Genomic DNA, 24,645 nt, shown 5'->3' on the forward strand with positions numbered 1-24,645 from the left:
TGGATTTGCCATTGTTCTGAGACCTGGTCATTGGTGTGTGCGGCTGATTTGTGTACTTGTGTGTGAGCCACCCGCACTACTCTGCCTCTGATTGGGAAACAGACTCTTTCTAAACCAATCCTCATGTTCTCACTTACACCACATTCACAATCACGTCAATCATCATCACTGGTTGGTTATGTGTCCTGCCCCAGCCCCGAACACACACACCCACACACACCCCAGAGATAGAGAGGTCCTATGGCTGCGAGAGATGCTGCTCACATGAAAACCGCTTCAATGTTCTCAACTATAGTAATGCACATTTTATGGTCAGTAACGGCAACGTTGTTGTGACAGAGGGAACAGTAACTCTATAGATTACTTGTTACTGAATGAAGTATCACCGTTAGTAACAGAGTTTATTCATAGCACTATTAAACCCACCACTGTTCATTACCATACTAAATATGTCTCAGAGTTGAATAGAAACATATACAAGCTGTGTCTCATTTTCAGTGGCTGCATTTGAAGTGTGCTGCATCATCGCAGCGCGACAAAGGTTGTCTCATTTCAAAGAAATTAAATGGCTCCTTCAAATGCAGCCTCAAAATGTGTCCTTTGTTTCCCATGTAGTGAAGGATACAACCTGTGGATGTAGATTAAATGTAGATTCATTGCACCCTGATAATGGCAGAATGTTTTTAAAAGAAAACTTTAGGTTAAATGTATGGATTAGGTTTTAATTGAGTTGGATATCTAAACACATGTTAAAACACAAAAAGATGACATTTCTTACTAAAGAGTGATTTTATAGACGGTTTTCCTTTTTATATGTATATGTATCTATCAAAGTAAATGTATTTCCAGCTTCTGTAAACCTTGCTTTGCCTTTAGATCATTTAAAATATGTTTTAAAATCACTTTGAAAAAAAATACTGCATTTTTACTGCATTTACTCATTGCAATTCTAATTAATTCACAGTATTGTGCAAAAGAATAAATACACCCTTATTTACAACAAACATAAACTTCGTTTGGGTAGAGCCGTGCACAACTGTAAACAATATTGCTGTACACATTGGAACTGAACCTACAACACACATAGGTTGTTAAATCATTTGTGAAATGTTCTATTTAGAAGACATTTTCAGAAAAGCAAAAAGGATTTTATTTTATTTTTTAATTTTTTTTTTAAATAAAATTGCTTGACAGATGGACTAGTGGACTAGTTATATTAGTTTTCTATGGAATGACTATTCAGCATTCACAAGTTAAGTTCCTTTTGACTGACATGACATAAGCAAATGATAATGTTATAAAACAACAGAGAGTTGTATTAAAGCAATTGATGCATGTTCAAAAGCATTTGCAATTTGTTGGAAGGAATGAGAAACTGCTACTGTGATGTGCACAAATGTTTTGAGAAATGCATTAACTGTTGTGCAAATGTAAATAGTTTTAGAATTGCACCAAAGCGACTGAGAAAAACTGTAAATTGTCTGCTTTTTGTATTCTGCTTTTTTGAAAAGGTACACTACAGCTTTCTTTTAAGTATTGACATTTCAGTATATTTTCATTGTATATTGACAGTTTGTAAATGAGCCATTTCCAGAGGTTGCATCGATTATAAAATCCATTTCTCTTTCTTATATTTAAAAAGACTTTTCTATTCCCCATCAAGTCACTTTGTAATAATCACACATGATCGGTGTTGTTGTAATGTTCCCAATTTGTTTTCTTTTTGACTTTTATATTACATTTGGTCCAATGCTCCTGTCTCATTTGTTTAAGACAAACACACCCATTATAATTTATGAAGAGAGAAAAGGCAAAAACACTGCAGCCATTTATTAATTTACCTCATCGTACCTGCCACATTTTTTTCCAGCAGAAAGCCAATTCCTCACCTCTGTATCCGCAGAGACATTTGGGAAGAGAAAATCTATGGCAGACATTATGTGTAGCGGGGAAGTGTGCCAGCTGTCGTAAGTTTGCCATCAGTTTGTGTAAAGGTTAATATCACATCTGCTGTGCAGTCCAGCTTGAGGATTCATTCTGCCTTCCCCGGCTCTGCTGCGGGACTCAGCAGCCATCTTCTGTGCGAAAGCAGCCTTCCTGGAGTCTAGGCTTGACAGCAAACAATCTGTTTGAGTCTGAGAGGGTGAAGAGGTCACCCAGCCCCAGCGCACTGCTTAATGTGGGCCTGCAGCCATGCCTCTCCAAATGGAGGAGAGCGGGAGACAAAGAGCAACACGGCTCCACATTTGGTTTATCATATCTAGTGCTCAAGCGATAGATTTATTTCACCAGTGGACCTTGTTTTTGCTTTGTAAAAAAAAAAAAAAAAAAAAAAAAGTGTTAGGAAGTGTGTAACTTTTGTTATTCACTTAAAAACACTGTTGTGGTGATTTTTTTAACTAACTTGGTTAAAGTAGGTTAGTTAAAGGCAGGTTAGATGCTAGTCATTCATTCATTTTCTTTTCGGTTTAGTCTCCTTATTAATTAGGGGTCACCACAGCTGAATGAACCGCCAATTTATCCAGCATATGTTTTATGCAGCATATGGTTTATAAGGAAATCCATGCAAACATGGAGAGCACACTCCACACAGAAATGCCAACTGACCCAGCTGAGACTCGAACCAGCGACCTTCTTGCTGTGAGGCGATAGTGCGACCAACTGCACCACTGTGACACCCTAGATGCTATTATCATTATGTTAGTTTTAAAGTACACATGATATGGCTAGTTTTGTGGTGAACAATTAATTTGTGCATGTTATTAAGAAAAAAAATTGTTTGCCTTCGAAATCTAAAATTTATATCTGAAAATGCACTTTCTGTTTGTTTTCAGTTAAATTCTCATGCTGCGTTCCTATTCGGGTGAAAAGTGTAAATAAACTACAAGCATGATGGACGCGCGTGACCAATCGTCAAGTAGAGAGGCTTCTGTAAAGATGTTTGTATGATTGTTAATTAATATCTATCCCACTGGAAAATATTTAACTTTTATTTTCTGCGTTATATTTTAGCTGCTAAACAGTACTGACCTTATATAAAGACCTGTTTTGACATTAACATCTGAATGCATAATTATCCAAAGACCTGAGGAGATTTCTCTGCATGACAGACTCGTGAATGGCAGGTTCTCCTTCTGCTGCTTCTCCAATAACGTTGTACATTGAATATAAAAGAAATGTGGATGATGTGTGGATGATTGACAGGGCTCATAACTAAGCAACACAACGATCTGTTAACGAGGAAGTAGTATGTCCTAAAGCCTGCATACTCTTCTGTTGCACACTCAAAAGTATACATTTGTCGCTAACATACTTAACCACACCCCTCCAACTGTCAGTTTTGGATTGTCCAACAGAAATGGCTTAAGTTGTAATAACTCCTCCAAATTCCTTGTCCTGATCTTTCTGCATGAAAAACCTACTTTACTACACTCAATCAGCTCACAGTAGAAAAAACAAGCCACAGCTAATGTTTTTTTTTTTTTTTTCATTTAATTGTTCGTTTCTGAAGGACTTGCGTGATCATACGATAAAAAATGGTCACATATTTTGGTTCATGCTGACTTTAAGCATGTCTATAAGCTAGTGTGTGTTCCAAAACAGTGATCATATTCGCGTTTAGAAGATATAAACCTGATATAAACATTCAAAGCTTGCTGTTTGTGGTTACCACCTAAATAGATCAGCATTTTTTCAACAATACGTCATACTTCAGTTTCTCATCAAATCTTCTAACCAAGTGTTTTTCAACCACATTCCTAGAGGACCACCAGCTCTGCACATTTTCCAGGTCTTCTTAACCAAACATGCCAGATTCATATCATCAGCTCATTAGCATAGACTAAAAGACTTGTAATGGGTGTATCACACAAAGGAGACATCCGAAACGTGCAGTGTTGATGGTCCTCCAGGAATGTGATTGAGAAACACTGCAATCAAATGTTCTCTAGCTTCTGACATGTCCCACCTCCACCTTTAAGACGTTTCTCATTTGCTTTTCATGTCATGCGCTTGATCTCAATCACTCTCACTGGCAGAGCTGTGATAAAAAGAAACACTATTAGCTGTTTTTATGAGGGGGAGGAGCTACTCTATGCCCTGCCTTATCTTCATGTTTCAGTTGACATAATGGCAAATTTCGACTAGAAAAGTGTGCAAAGCACTTCACAGGACCTTTAACTTTGTTTTAGTTTTCCAGCCAGATCTTTTTTAAGGAACTGGAACTATTTTCTTTTGTTTTTTTGTTTTTTTACAAATAAATGAAACTGTTTTACTTATTTTCAGAAAAGTGTCCAATTTATGCAAATGAATATGATTTAGTTCATATAAAAGCCTTAAAAAAGCTTTTTCAAAGGGAGGCATGGCACCAAACCCCACCCCTATACCTACTTCTCATTCTGGCATGACCAAATCCCACTAAAATTTACAAATGATATCAAACAAATTCATACGAATAAACCACTAACTCTAAAAGTTACGAATTGCTGTGAGTTTGCGGTGGTTTGTCTGGTGTTTGAAATGGACTGATGTTAAGATGGAATCCAGACTTTGTATTGTGTACACCACAGCAGCCGGCAGCAAAAGTGTGAGTGGTGTGTATTGATCTAAATATTTCATTTCTTTCATGTCACCTTAATCTTCTACATAGAGTGGTTGTGGTTTGGGGGGGAAAGCTCCTTTTCAAATTAAACGTGGTAAATAAGTAAACAGGGGGAAATATGCTTCTGTGCACTCGGCTCAAGCCAATTTCAACTTTATTGACACACCTATTTGTCAGATTTCTGTGCAAACACCTTCAAGTGCTGTCGATGCATACATAGATGATGAAATCCTGCTTGAGTTCATGTTTTGACTGTATTTCATAATTAAAATCTATCTATCTATATATCTATCTATCTATCTATCTATCTATCTATCTATCTATCTATCTATCTATCTATCTATCTATCTATCTATCTATCTATCTATCTATCTATCTATCTATCTATCTATCTATCTATCTATCTATCCAACCATCCATCCATCCATCCATCCATCCATCCATCCATCCATCCATCCATCCATCCATCCATCCATTTGTCTTTCATTTTGAAAATCAGTCCATCACTTTTTGTCCATCCATCCTTCTATCATCTATCATCTATCATTTTACATTATATTGAGTATGAATTGAATTTGTTATATGTGTGGTGTTCATGGTATTTTATCCTGCTGTCTTCTGCCCTGTTTTTTTTTTTTTTTTTTCTGAATCAGCTGGATGAACTTGTCCTATTACATCTAGAAAAGTTTGTTCAAAGTTCTTGTTTGCTTTTAAAGTGTGTATCATTAAAATTGCTATATTAACAGTGGAACTTAATGCATTTTCTCCACAGCTTCGTGACACAAAGTCTACAGACCAGAACACAACCCTTCTGCATTTCCTGGCTGAGAAATGTGAAGAAAAATATCCTGAGATGCTGAAGTTCCCCGACGAGCTTGAGCATGTTGAAAGTGCCAGCAAAGGTAAGGCATTTTTTTCTTTCATTCATTCATTCATTCATTCATTCATTCATTCATTCATTCATTCATTCATTCATTCATTCATTCATTCAATAAATCAGCATTTTTTTCGTTTATTCAGTCATTAATTAATTAATTAATTAATTAATTAATTCAATGAATAAACCAAACATAAACTCAATCCTTCATTCATTAATTTATTATGTCAATCATTCAATTATTTATTAATTTGTTCAATCATTCGTTTAATCAATAAATTAATAATTTATTTAATTAATCATTCATTCATTGAATCAATCAATCAATCATTAATTAATTAAACCAATAATTTATTTAATGATTCATTCAGTCAATCAATAATTACTTAAATAATTAATTCGATGAATAAATCAAACATTCATTTAATCATTCATTCAATAATGTATTTAATCATTTATTCAATTATTAATTAATTCAATCTGTCATTCATTCGAACAATAAAACAACTATTTATTAAATCATTAATTTATTCATTCAATCAATCATTGATTAATTAATTAATTCATTCAATCAATACATTAAACATTCATTCAATCAATAATCTATTCAATGCTTTTTTAAATCAATCATTAATTAGTTAATTAATCAATGCATTCATTTATTAATTCATTCATTCAATCAATCAATAAATCAAACATTTATTCATTCACTTATTCATTCATTCATTTATTCATTTAAACAATAAATAATTAATTTAGTCATTCATTAATTCATTTAATCAATCAATTATTCATTTATCAATTCATTCAAATCATTCATTCATTCAATCAATCAATTTTTCATTTCGCAGTTGTCCGTTCTGACTGACATTTACAAGAATTCTCAAGTGGAGCACAGCATACTTGTTTTAAATGCTTGCTTTGTCTGATTACATTTAAATTCATGGTCTTGGCAGCATTACGATGCAATACGAGACGCTAACAACACACAAGACAATCACAGTACTTGACAAAATGGAAACACATGAGATGATGGTTGCTTAGAACTTAGAGAGTACATCGATGCAGTGTTTTGTAGCAGCAAAGTTCATAATGGCCACTACAGTAGCTTAATACAGTGTCAGTTCAGCACAATGTTGTTGTTGATCAAAAATAAAGTGTTTAATTTATTTTTTTATGTTTTTCAAATCAGGAATTTAGTTCATTTAACTATTTAGTCTGCTTGCTGGTAAAAACACAACTTAATAAATCAGTAAAATGACACTGACAATTTTCTGACATGTTTGCAATGCCGCTATTGCGTCAGTCTGTGATGATGCCATGTAGTTCAGTTTTGCTACATATTTGATTCGGGCTTGATAAAAGAAGCACTTCATTTTGATCCAGTAGTCTATTCTTTTCTTTCTTCCCTCCCATATAAGCTCTTATCCTGCTTAATCAAACAGAATTCCCTTTAAATGTGTTAAGCCTGGTTAATTGAACAACCAGCTTTGCTTTGTGAAAACATTATCACCTGCGATCTGCAGATATCAGCTGTGTCCTTTGGAGGAATATACAGCTCTGTCTGGGTTTGACCTTGAGATATTTGCCCTACATATATACCTCACTCCATTCATCTATATCACACTGCTTTATGGCGTTCGGCAAGTCTTTTATTGGTTTTCTCATGTGGTCTTCTTTTAAACCACGAGCTTCAAGGCTTTTTATGGCTTGAATTAGATGAACTAATGTAACACAGATCAACCCAGGAGACTGGACACAATTGGTCCCACAGACTATAATTAGAATTTTTTTTTTTTTTAGTTGAGAATGAAATAAAACTAGTTAATGGCTAGAGAGCCTTTCGTAATCCTTTTGCTGTCTGTAAATCCAGCCATTTCCATTGCTATGAATAGGCAGGTTTCATTAAAATGGTTTCGAGGAGTTCTGAGGGTGGATGAAGGAACTATAATGAAGCGCAAGGGGCTCATATGCTCCACAGTATGGCCAACAGGAAAGGTTAAGAGTCCAAATGGGAAGTTAGCTTAACAGGGATGGTGGCATAGTCGAACGCAGCCGTCCTGACATTGTGGGGTGGATTCTTATTATGGCTTGCAGTGATTAAGAGCTTTAGTGCTTCCCACTACGCTGAGCGAGATTTAAATATCTGCTTTCTTAACTCTCATTCATTGCAGGCAGATTTGGAAACCAAGACCTTCTGTGAATGCAATAATCTTCAGTATTATTGTCACACGAAATGTCTGTCTCTATTCGTCGGCGTCAGGGGAGTGAAAAAAATACAGGCTTGCATATCCCGGCAGTGGCGTAATTTCTCCTGTCAATAAGCTAATTTGTCTTTAATTCCATTTGGAAGCGTTTGGTTGAAGCCCTTGAGCTTTATTTACTTTGTTAGTTGCCTAATTGCTTATCTAATCTAATAAAAGTAATTTAGTGCTTTGTAGTGAAGGATGCGGTCACCGTTGAATAGACCAGCGGTGTCTTTGTTAAGGTGGATGGCTGAATGAATGCAACAAATCCAATGCTTTGAGGAAAGACATTTCAGAGAGAATCGGATTCTTGTATGCTAATTTAGAATGACAGTTAAGCAGCTCCTAGCTCTGATTTAATTTGTTGCAGTGAATATCACTGAATGATATATCAGATCTGTAGTAATGCACCTGCTTTGTATGTGTTAATAAGTATAGTTTATTTCCAGCACGTTAAATGCTGGTGTCTCATTTAATGATTCAAGTAACCGTAGTGGAAAAAAAGTGTCAAAAGATAGCTTTTTAATAATTAATTATGACATAAAATTGAAAAAGATTGAAAGAACAATTAATTAGTAAAACATTCATTACTGATTCCTAGTACTAGGTTGTGGCTTGAAGGGCTTCTGCTTTGTAAAAACATATGCCTGAGTAGTTGGTGGTTCATTCTGCTACGGTGACCACTGAAAAATCAGAGACTAAGCTGAAAGAAAATGAATGAATAATTCATTACTACAATTGATTTTAGTAGTGTGATTGTAAGCCTATTTTTTTTAAGTTATAAAATTGTTTTTGCTATAAAAATGTCTGACAATTTTTGTTGTGTGTGTGTGTACAAACACTCAAATGACATTTTAGCAGGTGCCTTTTGTAAACCATGATGACTTTTTTGGTCCAAAATAAAAAAATCTAATTAACCATGACCAAAAAAAATAAATAAATAAATAATAATAAAAATGCATGTGAACACATAGGGCCCTTTCACAATTTGTTGCAACTTTCACACCAGCGCAATAGTATTTTTTCTGTTTTCCGCCACAATGTTTAAATAGCAAATCCATTTGCGCTACTTTGTGGACTCAGGGGCGTGCTGATCTGAAAAGAAGGTGTGTTAAGGCACATTGCTGGGGTGATTTTGAGGAACTGAAATAGGCTGTGCAATTGACCAACTAAAAGCTTCTCTAAAGCCCAGCACAGAGCGCTTAGTTATACGCCTATGGGGGTCCAAACACTTACACTTTGCTTAATACACAGAAGATGTACAGCAATAAACAAATATATTTACGCATGAAAAAAGGGTTAAAATGTTTAAAAAATTATTAATTTCTACATAAATATTAAAACCCAATAATGGTCCATTAGTTAATGTTAGTTTATGTATTCACTAACATAAACAAACAATTAAAAATTCATTTTTTACTGTATTTATTCCTCTTTGTTAACATTAGTTAATGTTTTTTAAGTTAAATAGTGTTAGTTCATGTTAACTCATAGTGCATTAACTAATGCTAACAACTTTAGATTTTAATAATGCATTAGTTAATGTTAAACTATGATTAATAAATGCTTTACACGATCATTCAAATTTGGTTAAAGTAAGTAAATATATTAACTAACATGAACTAATGGACCATTTTTCTAAAGTTTTACCAAAACTACCTCCATTTCTTCATCTCGGAGAGATGTTGGATTTTGGAGACGTATGCATCACCATTTGGGGCATAAGAATAGGAAGTGGGTTTGGGTGTTTTTATTTATTTTTATTTTTTGACCACACTTTGTTATTATTGTTTATTTATTCGTTTGCTGAAAATTTGATCTGAATTTAGCAATAATTTTGAAGAAAACCAGTCTTAGTGCTTAAAATTAAATATGTAGGCTAATGGATGGATTTTCCACTGTTTCCTTACTCCACGAAAGTAAAGGAGTAAAGTAAAAAGGCCGAATGGAGGAGGCTCATTCTGTAGATGGTCTGTTTAACTGTTTTCTCTCTAGTAATGCATAACGTTTTTCCAATTACAAATTCTGCCATGTAAATAGTGAAAGTGCCATGGCGTTAGACCATGCGCCAGGGCACAGACCAAATTCTTCCATACTTAAAATAGCAAAAGTGGATTCGGACACACTCCTAATGTTTTTGTGCCATGCACTTTAGACTTTGCACTTAGATCGTTAAAATAGAGCCCATAGTGTTTTATTTTTTTATTTTTTTGACCACCATGATTTCTACAGTGAAAATAGTCATCCGTCAGCTATTCATATAGATGAAAAATTTAAAACTATGATACAGAAATAGTATATCATGTATACGTAGCTTGGAGAGCTTATTTTACAGACCTCAGCTACTGATCTGCCATGTAACGCATACAGATGTTCCCACCTGGTTAAGTGTTGAAGCAGTCATGAATGAATAATTCAGTTTTAGCTAATGATGTTTTAGAGACCTTTTCGCTCATGTCAGAGTGGTGAAAGAACATGAATCACTTTCTTCTTTTTACATAGTAGCACAGCTCACCTTAACCCTGAGCTGTGTTTAGTCACCACCTCTCTTTAATTCCTCTCTTTTCTCAACTTCTTGCTTTTCTTCTCCACCCTCGTCTCCGCCGCTCAGAGTTAACCTTTGGGCTTTCCGTCTTTCTTTTTTTGTCTCTCTACTCATTTTTCTCACAAAGTACAGTACATTTTTTGTCTCTTAAGAATAATACTTCCTCCATTCTATCCATGTCTCCCCATCAAAGCGGCTTTTTTTTAGGCTGACAGAGTTGCACACCAGCACACAGGAGCAGTGGTGCAGTGCAAACTCTATCCTGTCCCAGTCTGTCTGAGCCCACAGAAACATACGGCTCTACACCCTGCTGAACTCTGTGCAAAGCCCAGACGCTATGATCACACAGCAGGATCCTCTTATGGCGTATGCTTTCTGCTAAGCTTCAAGCACATGTTCATGTTCTTGCAGGATCTCTACATTCAGCTTGTGTGTCAGGTGATTTCTTATCGTTGCATCAAGATCTCTTTGAAGGGCATGCGCACACACTTTCAATAATCACATATCCATCTGTAAATGTTGGAGCTGGCACTCTTAATATACTTGATTGAAAAGAGCAATCAGTTCTGCCTGATTTGCTTGAGAAAGTTATTGTCTCCCTTCAATCCTTCTTTGATTAGTGACTGCAGAATTTGTCAACCTCAGACCTTTAAATCTCCATAGAGATAGTGGAATAAAAGGAGGAACATTGTGTGTTTTTGTTTCTCCTATAGTTTAGCAGTGGTTTATATGACAAACATGCACATTTACACTAAATATTTGACGACACATTACTTTTGAGTATCCTAATACTGTGTTTACTCTAGATGCGACACGTGAATAAATTGTGCTAGTCACGCATAAATAGACATGTGAACATTTGAGTGTACTCTCTTCATTCACGTGTCAAATTTACTTCAATCACTCGTCAAATTTACTTCACAACTGATTCACGTCATGGGCAGGGTATTTTTCTGCATAGTGACTCTAGCTTCGTTGCTGAATGGCAACATGGATTTTATTGAAATAGTAGCTGTAGCTGCTTATTGCGCTTTAGGAATTCTGAAAAACTGCGTAGGTTAGTTGGGCACTGTGTCCACTAGATCCTTTCAGAGGTGCACCCAGCTCTCATCAACTCCTCCAGAAACTGTAGCTGGATGATAAAGGTTTTTAGCAGTGCTTCAGATTGAGCCAAGCCCAGTTTAATGAGCTGTTGTCCGGTGTCAGCAAGATAATTTTCCCTTGGACACCAACAACAGATACTACGTCATAATCACTCCCTTACAAGAGCAAGCTCATGATTGGTTAACGTGAAACATGCTGTTACGATCCGAAATCTCTATTCATAAAATCAAGGTTTGAGCCGAACATATGAAAATCACTGATGCTTGAATATTACATATTATTAACAAATAACTGTAGACAGGTAGGGCAGGCAAATAAAACAGTTCTCCACGAGAGATCTTACCTAGCTCCCGTAAAAGAATAAAAACAGGTGAGTCTTGCGACTATGACTATGAAAAATAATATCCACTACCTGCTACAACTATAAACAAAGTATCAAAATAAATAAATAAAGCAAAATAGTTTAACACATTAAGAATGCTAAAGGATCAAAAGTTAACAAAAAAATATAGCAGTGAAAAGAACGATATGCGGAGCGATCCTGGCATGCTAGCATTCTAGCACCGCCAGCTTGACAGCATGAGAGCAAGTGAAAGAGAGAGAGAGTAAGCTGCCATTGCCATCAGCATTACAGTATATACGGGGATGACAATGATATCCCGATGACGTCACCTGCATCATCTAATCTAGACAAGCTGTTCATAATCTCCACCTAAACTCAGACAAGCACAGAAAGCACACAACGATACCAACAACAACCACAACAAAAAAGAATAACAGACCCACATAACACATGCAAAACATGAGAAATACTCAACTCGCGCTTCTTCATTCACGTAAATCATGTCATTCGTGCCGCCTCATTCGGGCGTATCATGACTTAACATGTAAATCACTCACACTTGCCGCTCCATTCGCGTCTGGTGCGAACACAGCATTAGATTTGAAATCAAGGAATTTGTAATCTTCTACTAGATTTGTAATCTACAGTTGTAACATATTATACAATACAATACTTTTTTATGAATGTAGCACAGTTTAAATAAACAACTAAAGCTGATCAAAACGCTTTATATTAAAGGAAACAATCGAGAATGAACAACAAATAACAAATAACATAAAAACAATACACTACCTGACAAAAATCTTGTCGCATATTCAAGTTTTAGGAACAACAAATAATACCTTGACTTCTAGATGATCATTTGGTTTTAGAAGTGGCTTATATGAAAGACAAAGGCCTCTAGATAACAAAATAAAAAATGATAATGCCTTGATTTTGAATTATTTAATTAGGACAGTAAGGGCTGACTTTGCTTAGACAAAAGTCTTGACACTTAACAGAAATAATGTACAGTATAGAATATAAAGTCATGCTGCAGTGGAAAAAATAATTAACATTATATTTAAAACAAAGGTAAAACAGGCAAGGTTTGAACTGTCCTAATATAAAGCAGGAGATTTCTTCATAGTTTTGGCCCTCTGACAGAAAAAGCATGATCTCCTTGAGTTTCACTTTTGTCCTAGGCACAAGAGTCAGATTTAAGTGATCAATCAGTCAGAGGCCATTTCGATTGGTAGTATTCTTTCATATAGTATAATTGTACAGGGCTGAACTAATAGTTTTTTTTTTTTCTTTCTATTTCATATACAGTATGTTGCGCTGAATGATGATGGATTTTTTTTTTCAAAAGTTGTTTAAAACATTACATTAAAAATGTGAAAATCTGATAATTTTGAAAAAAAAAAAAGTGCAAATGTGTTTTAAGTAAAACTCCAAGTCATACAGCTATTGATGACAGCTGCAAATTGATGGCAGTGCAAAATGTTACTGACTGATTTATAATTTTCAGTGTATTCAAAGTGACGCAAACTGATGATGACTGTCACAAGTCATTACTGCCATTTCAACAAAACCTAATAATGTTTGCCAGCTTGGTAATGCGGTTCCTTGGTGACAAGTGTAAATGTACAATTTGCAGCAGCTATGTTCAGTACATTAGAGAAAACCAAACAATTAGAGGCCAGATTGACTAAACAGGGCAAGTTAACATGAGAGCGCAATCTCATAAACATGTTTTAAGAGTGATCAAATAACAATGTTAGAATTAAAGAATACAGACACCACTGCTCATTTCTTGCTGGTTTGTGTCCACCACATAAACCGTTGCAAATCGGGTTGAAGAGCTGGCGAATAAGTGTGTGGATCTGTGGTGCACAAACATTAGTAAATGCATTGTGTGATTCATTCTTCTATAAATCTTGCGTCTGAAAGGGAAACTCCTACAAATGTTTATACATGCCTTTTCAGCACACATTTTTCACTCCCCGTCTTTAGTAAATCCTGACAGTATATTTTTTTAAGCCAAACGAGGGTTTGTGCTAGCACAAGATGTTAATAAATTTGAAACGTAATGTTAAGGGATGCATGATGTAGATAAATGCAGGACTGGCCTAATAGAACATAACAGTTCAGTTCTGGAAGTGCAAATACAATAGATTTTCTCTATGGGAAGATTTTTTACATTCTTGTAGTTTTTTTTATTATTATGAAGAAAATGATAACCCCTATGTGAAATCAAAATGTAAGTTTTTTTTTCTCTTCTTTTCTTTTCCATTCTTTCTTATTCTACTTACTACTACTACTATAATAATAATAATAATAATAATAATAATAATAATTATTATTATTATGATTATTATTATTATTATTATTATTATTGTTTGTCCTCTCCCTGATTTCCCAACCCCCCCTCACCTCGTCACTTTTATCATTAATGGTATTACTTTTTCTTTTGTTATAATTATTATTACTGTTTTGACTTGTCCTCCTGTTATCTCCTCATTATCATTATCATAAGTATTGATACCATTGTCATTATTAAGGTTGCTGTAGTTGTTGTAGTAGTAGAAGTAGTAGTAGTAGTTGTCATTGTAGTAGTATTGATTGTAGTCATGATTAATGAAGTAGTAGTTGTAGTTCCTGTAGTTATTGATGTCGTTGGTATAGTGGTATCAGAAGTAGTAGTCGTTGTTTGTGTAGTAGTATCAGTAGTAGATGTTGTCGATATAAATGTAGTAGCAGTGATTGTGGTAGTAGTAGTATTAGTAGTAGAAGATGTTGTTGTAGTTGTAATAGTTGTCAGTATGACAGTAGTAGTGTCAGTATTAATAGACATTGTAGTAGTAGTAGTCGTGGTTGTGGCTGTAGTAGCCGCAGTAGTAGTTGTTATATTAGTAACTTTCTGAAGTAGTAGTTGGTGTAGTAACTGTGATTTTTTTTGTTATTGTTGTTGTCAGTTATTATTACTGTTGTCCTTTCTTTCTTTTTACTGTCATTATAACAATCATACATTACTAAGCATTGTTGTTACTCCTTACCACTGACTGGTTCCTTTCTATCTGTTTTATTTAAATCTGTGATTCACCCACACACACACACACGCACCTACCATTACCTGACTATATTGTTGTACTGTGTTTTTTTTCTTTGTATTGTATGAACCCAATTTATGTACCTTTTTGCATATTCTAATAATAATAAAAAAACATAAAAAGTTTTTTTACGTGTTAGTATCAATATGTTAGTCTTTTTATCATTACTATTAATATTATGGTATTTTTGACCTTTAATTGGAATAGGACAGTGGAGGTTACAGACAGGAAAGGACCGCGAGCTGGGATAGTGAGCCCCATGGTGCTACAGTATATGTCGGCACACTTAAACCCTAGGCTAATGGCGCTGACAATATTTTACACTAAAGGTTATCTGTTAGCCAGTGTACTCCGAAATAGTGACAACAGCTCCATTCAGAAAATAGAAACATTCAAAGCTTTATCTTTGTTACTTCTGGCAAAGTAAATCAAAATATAGATTGCCACTCCATACCTCAGTTTCTCATTAATACTTTGGTTTCCATGATATAGTATGTCAGCACACCTAACCACTAGGCTAATTGCACCAGCAATATGTTAGTCTTAAGGTTATCTGTAAGCCAGTGTGCTTTATGTTTGTCACTTCTGGCAAAATGAATCAAGAAACGATATATTGTCACCTCATACTTCAGTTTTCTCATAAAATCTTCTGACCAATCACATGCTCTCTAGTATACGATACGTCCCGGCCACTTCAAGATGCTGAACTTGGTCAAGTGTTCAAACTGAGGGTTCACATTTTTAAATATATGAACACAAAGTGATAAACTATAACCAAACTATGTTGTTTAGTACTTCTATTAACTCCTCATTAGTCATTTTGGAATAAGTTGTGTCGAGCATCTCTTAATGATAAGTATGAGGGGAAAAATACATTGCACATACACACATACAAAAAAACTTTATATAATTATTAATTAAATCATTTTTCTTTGACTTAGTCTCTTTATTCATCAAGGGTCACCACAGCGGAATGAATCGCCAATTTATCCAGCATATGTTTTACACAATGGATGCCCTTCCAACCCAGTACTGGGAAACACCTATACACACTTAGACACTATGGCTAATTTAGTTTAATCAATTCACATGTACCTCATAAAAACCGAAGCATCTGAAGGAAACCCATGCAAACACGAGGAGCACATGTAAACTTCACACAGAATTGCTAGCCCATTTGGCCCAGCGAGCTTCTTGCTGTGACGTGACTGTGCTAACCACAGAGCCATAGCCATTTTAGCGTTTTTTTACATTTAATGGGAAAGGGGCATGAAGATTATAGACAGTATAGTATGTGAAGAGAGAGAGGGGAAGCGCATTTGATGCATGCTACGCTATCCCATGAAGCTCCATGAGAGAATTCATGAATGGGAGTGAAGTGATGCAACTCATGTGGGTAGGTCACGTGATCATGACAAAATGGCGGATGTAGTACGTCCGAGTTCTATTCATACTGCTCACATTCATACTGTATAGAATAAACTTTTCTAAAAGCTAAGTAGTACATGTAAATGTAGATTTAGTACCTACTAGTACAGTGGTTCTCAAAGTGGGGGTCGGGACCCCCCGAGGGGTCGTGAGGCAATTAAGGGGGGTCGCCTGGTGATTTCCAAAAATCTATTTATTTTTTTTAAACTATAAGAATTAACATATTTTATCCATAACTATACTGAAAATAAAAATAGTCATTTATAGTTACTATATACTATATAGTGACTATAGTAGCTTATGTTTACTAGTTCTATTGGATTGCGACCCCTGGGGTAATTACATTATATTAAAGGCAGCAATAGCGTCAGACGCATTTTGATCTTATAACATCAGGTTATACTTTCTGGCACATTTTAAGCACTGACACATTTAATTGGTGTGTCTGCGTCATGCACTGCAAGGTTTTTGTATTTATAACCACCTCATAGGATATTGGGGGTCGCGAGTCACTGGCAATGTTATTTTGGGTGTCGCGGGCTTAAAAGTTTGGGAACCCCTGTACTAGTAGGTAGTAGTAGGTAGTTTCGGATGCAGCCAGTCATCACCACAGGTGATGACCACATCACCAGGTATACAGACTGCTTCATCCCAGAAAGACACATAACATCATATACCATCACAAAATATATCAAACCCATTTGATTTAAACAGTAAATCAGACTCAGTTACTATTACTGTTATTACTATTATAGACTGCGGCTGTAATGAGTCTAACTGGCAGAGTTGTAATAAAAGCAAAAACGCTATTGGCTATTTTTGAAAAAGGGGAGGAGCTACTTTATGCCCCACCCTGTCTTCATGTTTCAGTTGAGATTGTCAAACATCAAATAAAACTACACATTTTAACACACGTCACGGGACCTTTTAAACGGCTCTGTTGTGAGCTCCGAAATGTAAATCACTGACATATGCTTTTGTTGAGCCCATCTGCTAACATTAATTTAATGTCTTTTTTTTTTTTTTAAACAATTGTTTGCACTACTGAACTGACCTTTTATCACATTACACAACACTTTACCCCTTACCCAAAGCTAACCCTCTTTTATTGTATCATCATAATCATAATGGCAATGCAATAATAACATTATCTGGCGTATGCTTTAAGCTGAGTCACAGTTTGGCATTTGTTTGAATCTGTTAATGCAATTCAAAAGAATGTTTGCCTTGCATGCTTTACTCTGTCTCCGTTTCTTATTGTATGTAATCCATCCATTTCTCCAGAGTTGCTGTGGAAGCCAATTTTGATGTCAGTTTTGATTTGACCTGACATTTTGCTTCCAAAATAATCGTGATGACAATTCTTCACATGTCCTGGCAGTCCACAGCCACGTAAGGGGTTTTGTTTATAAAGTCATAAATATTTGATGCTTCTCAGCAATATAATCCAGGTTTTCTCCTCAAAGAAATAAATAAATAAAACATCAGTGTGGAATGGAGTTATGTCCTATCAATCCTATGTTGACTAGCCACTGCTTCCTGACACACATGATTGCATCTTTTAATACCTCTGTGCCGGGCGGATTGCAGAAAAATAAATAAATATATAATGTCCAGGTAAAGGTCAGAAGCGGTCATGGCCTTCATCCCTTTGGGCAGAGGAGTTCTCCACTTTCCCGTCTCATCCGTTACCATCCACCTCCATCAAGGGCGGTGCTAATTAGAATGTGTTTTGATCATCCTGGGAGAATCGACACAAATGTGCTGAGTCTCAAGGAAGAGCTGGGACATGGGGAGCGACCATGAAATCAGAGTGGCATTGTACTTTCCCCTTTACTTATTCATGAAGCTCATCCCTCCTGGGCTGCTCTGTTACACCTTCCTACCCACGAAAAATAAATAAATAAATAAATTCTGGAGGAATTCTTCAAGCTGATCTACCTGCTTTAGAACATCACAAACCTGCAGATGACTCAAAATGCATATATTTCATTTATATGTCTGTGACATTATACACTCATCGGCCACTTTATTAGGTACACCTTTGGACATTTGAATGGTAGGGTCAGAATTTGGCGTTAACAACATGAAAGCATGGATCCATCCTGCCTTCTATCAACTGTTCAGGCTGGTGGTAGTGGTGTAATGATGTGGGGGATATTTTATTGGCACAATTTAAGCCCATTAGTATCAATTGAGTCTCGTGTCAATGCCACAGCCTACCTGAGAATTGTTGCTGATCATGTCCATCCCTTTATGACCGCAGTGCACCCATTATTTTATGGCTACTTCCAACAGCATAATGCGCAATTTCATAAAGCATGAATCATTTCAGACTGGTTTCTTGAACATGAAAATGAGTTCACTGTACTAAAACGGCCTCCGCAGTCACCAGATCACTATCCAATAGAGCATCTTTGGGTTGTGGTGGAATGGGAGATTCACATCATGAATGTGCAACTCCGTGATACTATCATGTCCATATGGACCAAAATCACTGAGGAGTATTTTGCAGTACCTTGTTGAATCTATGCCACAAAGGATTAAGGCAGTTCTGAACGCAAAGGGTGTCCAACCTGATACTATTCAGGTGTACCTTATAAAGTGGCCGGTGAGTGTAGTTAACCCAATAGCATAATATGAAAATATTTTTTACTGTTATCATGGCAAAGATAAAAGAAATCAGTTATTAGAAATGAGTTATTAAAACTATTGTTTAAAAATTTGTTGAAAAAATCTTCTCTCCATTAAACAGAAATTGTGGGGGAAATGGGGGCTAATAATTCAAGTGGGCTAATAATTCTGACTTCAACTGTATTTGATGACATTAAATAATATTTTACTAGAGATTTTCCAAGACACTTCTATACAGCTTAAAATGACATTAGGGTAATTAGGCAAGTCCTTGTATAATGATAGTTTGTTTTGAAGACTATCAAAAAATATATATAGCTTAAAAAGGCTAATAATATTGACCTTAAAATAGTCTTTAAAAAATAAAAAACGCTTTTACTCTAGCCAAATTAAAACAAATACGACTTTCTCCAAAAGAAAAAAAAATACTATCAGACATACTGTGAAAATATCCTTGCTCTGTTAAAAATAATTTGGGAAATATTAAATTAAATGCACACAAATGCCAGCATGCATTTTTGATTATCTACTTTTGATCATGTACCTAATCATGTACATTTTGATAATATTACATATAACTAAGATTAGTAATTTGGAATAAAAAAAATAAAATAGATTTTTGAGGGGGGTTGTGTGTTATTATAGACTGAGTCATCAATAGAGCCTTTCTGTGGAATTGTAAATATTTATTGTATAATTTTGAATAAGTACTGTTTAACAGAGAGAATTTTTTCAACATTTTAACAAAATATGTTTAATAACTAATTTGTTATAACTATTGTTTTTGTCTTTGCCATTATGACAGTACATACTATTTTACTAGTTATTTTGTATAAATCCCAAATATACAAGCCTTTTTACCCCCAAAAAATAAAAATAAAAAAAATATTCTAGCAAATATTGTGAAATGTTTAATGCTCTGTTAAATATCACTTTGGAAATATAAATATATATATATATATATATATATATATATATATATATATATATATATATATATATATATATATATATATATATATATATATATATATATATATATATATATATATATATATATATATATATATATATATATATATATATATATTTAAAATAATGCAATTTTACAGGAAGGCTAATTTTGCTTTCAATGTCACAGTGTGTATTTATTTATTTATTTTTTATTTATCTATTTTTTTTTTTTTTTTAATCAAAATTGCTTTCCAAAACACACAAAATCTAGGTCAAATCTAGACAAACCAAATCATTGGATGAAAAATAATGATAGCAAACAGCTGAAGTAAATGTCTTGCTCTACTCTACAATATGTAACACCACTGCTGCTCTCTCTGCTGTATGTATTCCTCACCACATACCACAAGTTTAACTATTAAATTAATCATTCTCTGCATATAGAAAATGAATCACTGTAACTGTTCAGGTGCTGCCCCTTTTCCGTTCTATTTGTCTTGTCTGTAATGTAAATGGTCGTGTCTTGTTTAGTAACTTTGTGTGCTTGTAATTCATGGGAGCAGAAGCTGGGACAGAGAGAGAGGAGAGAGGGAATTAGAGGAGCCACATGAATCAGCTGCTGTTCTTCATCCTAGAGTGAACTGGAACACAGCAGTCATAAAGCATGCGTTTTGATGATTGTGGTCAAGACCTTGTTTTGTGAAGTGCAAGCTATATGTCAACAGAAAATTCAGTATGCGAGAATAATGCTTTAGAAGGACTTGCAAAAAGCCCGTCTGCACTCGTGAAGCCACTATCTGTTTCATTTGATCGCTTGTGCTGTTGCTTGTCTTCAGCGTAGTTGCACAACTGAAAATATAAGAGCAGGGGAGGGAAAAAAAGCTAGTGTTGAATTCTGTCGTTCATTCCAGAGCTTCATTCTTCAGAAAGGACTTTGTGAATTATTCTGCTTATTTCTTCTTACCAGTGACTGTGACAATTTATTTAAAGTGTTCTCTGGCATGCAGCTTTACCTGAGAGCTGTGAGGACATTCATTCGTTCGTTCGTTCGTTCATTTGTTCGTTTTCATTCGTTCGTTTTCATTCTTTCATTCTTTCATTTATTTATTCATATTTTTAGTTTATTCATTTATTTATTTATTTATTTATTTATAAATGTTTTAGTAGTTTATTTGTTTGTTGATTATTTTATTTATTATTTTATAAAGCTCTCTAATAAAAAAGATAATAATAATAATAATAATAATAATAATAATAATAATAATAATAATAGTTGTTGTTGTTGTTGTTGTTGTTATAATATTTGTGCATTTATTTATTTACTTACTTGATTAACTGCATATTAGATACATGCATGAAGGTTGTAGATTGTGTTGTAGACTCCATATATACATTTATTTGATATATATATATATATATATATATATATATATATATATATATATATATATATATATATATATATAATAGAAACTCATTTACAGATGATACAAAAAGTTTCACCTCTTTTTTAGATAATGACTTGCTAACTGTACTGTACATTATCCTACTCTCTGTGTAACTTTTATTTTCAAGACCGATCTTGTTCAATTTAAGTTCTGAATCCTGACTGAAACTCAACTTGAGCCATTTTAAAACCTTTTGAGGATTCAGACAAGTACTTTTTACTGGCACATAAAATCCTGTCTCCTCAAGTTCACCCGAACCTTCACTCTTACAAGGTCACATTGAACTATTCAATCCTCAAAGCCATCTGTAAAAAAAAAATAAATTGATACTTTAAAAAAGATTTGGATTTTGCTTTATGCTCAGTTCAAGGACACCCTACAAAATGTAAGTATGCAAGCGTTATCTCTATACGGCCAATATTTTATCTGCCCGTCAGTGTCGAGTGGTCCGTTTTGGGAATATCGTCTCTGCCACCACGGTTCCCCACCCCGTCGCTTGGTGCTGGGTCTGGATAATTAAAGATTGATAATTTCCCTGGGGATATAAAGAACAAGCAGGGATCAGAAGTTCAGCCGCATGTCTCTGCGAGGGGGAACACACCGAAAATATATCTGCTGTTAGTTAAGCCTTAAATGGGGTCAGGTTGAATGTTGCTTTGGGCGCTCTCTGTTCCCTGACTGATGTGGGATGAGTGAGTCTCAGTGAGAGGAAAACTCACCTCTCGTTGGGCTGATAGCTCTCATTACCTGACTGACATATATAAGAGTGGCCTTGATTTATCCTGTCATCTCGCCGAATAGTGCTGTTAAATTGTGTTTGTGTCAATAAAGGCAGCCCCCGTTTATAGGCATAAAGCTTATATTGCGGATGAACTGAGATGGCCGCATCAGCCCATCCATAGCGTAAGATATTGCCTCACAATTTCCTGCTTAATGCAGTCCCTTCCATGAGGAGGCAATGGGTAATGATGATTTCATTGCCGTCGAGAATGGCTTCTTCTTGATGTTGGTATTTTCGCACCTCTGACCTTCGTTAATAGAGCTGGGAAAGCCTGAAGCGTCTGTTATTGGCCATTCTGCCTAGTTAAGCCCACCTTTAGAACTGCACCAAAGTAAGGGCCACTGACTTTCTGCCTCAAGCCGCCGCGGTGACTCCATGCGAGGGAAATATGACACAAATGTATTCATGAATCAATTTAGTGTATGGCACAGCCACGGGTGAAGTAGTTTGGAGTCTGGGCTGAGGGACAAATTAGTGGGAGGGTGGAACTTTGAACTTGTAGGATAATAATACTATGGTTAATACTGGTCGGACTGAGGAATTAGCTAGCACCATTTCGAGATGATAGTAAAATGGATTTCTCGTGTGTGTTTTTAATGTGGCATTTAAACACACAGAAATAACTTTGAATTCAATGACTCACTCTAAGTTTTTGAATGAATCAGTGGTTTTGAACACAATTGTGGAGTGATTGATTTAATGACTCTTCTGAATTAATCAGGGATTTTAAACAAATTGGTGGAGTGATCTATTCAGTGGCTCAATCACGATCACCAGCGGTCTAACCTTCATAGATCGCTAGACAACATTCACATTCACATGGACTACAATCCTGCCTAAATATGAACTACAAGTCTTGTCATGCAACACACACTCACCTGCTCCTAGTCTCCATTGATTACACTCACACAGCTGATGCTGCTCATGTACTGATTACACACACACACACACACACACACACACACACACACACACACACACACACACACACACACATATACGGCTCACTTTGAGACTCTCATGAGGCTGTCTTGTTAGGTAAATAGCCTGTAACATTACAAAGCATTTCCTGGTATAGTTTCCATGTGTTCCGACCCCTGCTTTGTTTTATTGTTTACCCTGTCTGCTGCCTGCACTGACCACCTGCTTGTTACCTGACAATGCCTATGGATTGCCTTATTTGTAGATCATTGCTTGTCTGACTACGATTCTGAATAAAACCAGCAAAGGGATCATCATTCCTTTGCCACTCGTCGCTTCTCTGTGGTTACATGCTTACAGTTCCTGAATCAATTAGTGATTTATAAACAAAATAGTTATGTAATCGACTAATGTCTCACTCAAAGTTCTTGAATCAATGAGCAGTTTTGAAAAATAGAGGTCAGGGATTCACTAAGTCTTTGACTCACTCTGCAGTTCTTGTATCTGTGATTTTGAACAAATCGCTGGCGTGACCAATTTATTGACTTATAGGTTCTAAATCAATCGGTGGTTTCAAACAAATCAATGAAGTGGTTGATTCAACGACTTACGCTTAGTATCTGAATCCATCAGTGGTTTTGAGCAAATCTGTTGAGTTGACTAAATGATTCACTCATATGAATAATTTTGAACAAATTGTTGCAGTGGTCAATTCAATGACTCACCCATAAAATCTGAATCAGTCAGTGATTTTAAGCAAACCAGTTGATTAAGTGACTAAATGATTCACTCAGTTCCAGAATCAGTGATTTTGAACAAATCATTGAAGTGGTCGTTTCAGTTACTTATAGTTCCTAAATCAAAGTTTTTCAAAAAAAAAATCTGTGGAACATTAGACTAAACAATTCACTCATAGTTCCTGAATCAATCAGTGATTTTAAACAAATCAATAGAGTGGTTAATTCAATGACTTACTCTTAGTATCTGAATTGATCAGTGGTTTTGAGCAAATCTTGAACAATTTGGTGGAGTGATCAATTCATTAACTTATAGTTTAAAAAAATTAGTGGAGTAATTGACTAAACGATTAAATTTATTTGTTCCTGAATCAATCAGTAATTTTGGACAAATTGGTGTAATGATTGATTGAGTTGCAGTTCTTACTTGCAGTTCTTAAATTAATCTGTGATTTTAAACAAATCATTGGAGTGTTAAAAAATTACTCAGTTTGATCATTCAGTGATTTTGAACAAACTGATTGCGCAATCGATTCAGTGAATCATAGCTTTATGCAGTGTGAGTTATTTTAAATTATATGGTTAAGTGAACGATTCAACTTACTAATAAGAACTGCTTTTTGTCACCAGCTTTTAAAACAACCAGTGTACATAAACAGAAATATTTACATTTTTGTTTAATACATAATTTAATATTAGTTAATATTATTGCATAATGAACTATCAGTGTTTGTATAATCTATAAAGTGTTAATATAAATATTAAGAGCATTTGCTATGTAGGTTGTTATTTATAATTACTGTTTATAATGCATAAACAATGTCAGTCAGTCAATCAATAAATGAATAATGCATGTATAAATAAATACATAAATCAATAAATACATAATGTACAGCAATATGAAACTAAATAAAATGTTTGAAAATGTACAATTG

The 24,645-nt window shown here is 35.0% G+C and overlaps 1 protein-coding gene across 44 annotated transcripts in view; it reads left to right on the top strand.

Moving 5' to 3' along the window:
- Nucleotides 1-24,645, top strand: part of diaph2 (diaphanous-related formin 2) — a 712,207-nt gene that overhangs the window by 451,060 nt on the left and 236,502 nt on the right. For all 44 annotated transcript variants that reach the window (XR_012389930.1, XR_012389932.1, XR_012389933.1 and 41 more), the window contains one exon: nt 5,373-5,502. Coding sequence is in view for 41 of the 44 variants with exons in the window: in XM_021481247.3 (XP_021336922.1) it covers nt 5,373-5,502 (130 nt within the window). In the remaining 3 variants the exon portion in view is untranslated. The remainder of the gene's footprint in view (nt 1-5,372; nt 5,503-24,645) is intronic.

This window comes from Danio rerio, chromosome 14, assembly GCF_049306965.1.
Source record: "Danio rerio strain Tuebingen ecotype United States chromosome 14, GRCz12tu, whole genome shotgun sequence".
NCBI lineage: Eukaryota > Metazoa > Chordata > Actinopteri > Cypriniformes > Danionidae > Danio > Danio rerio.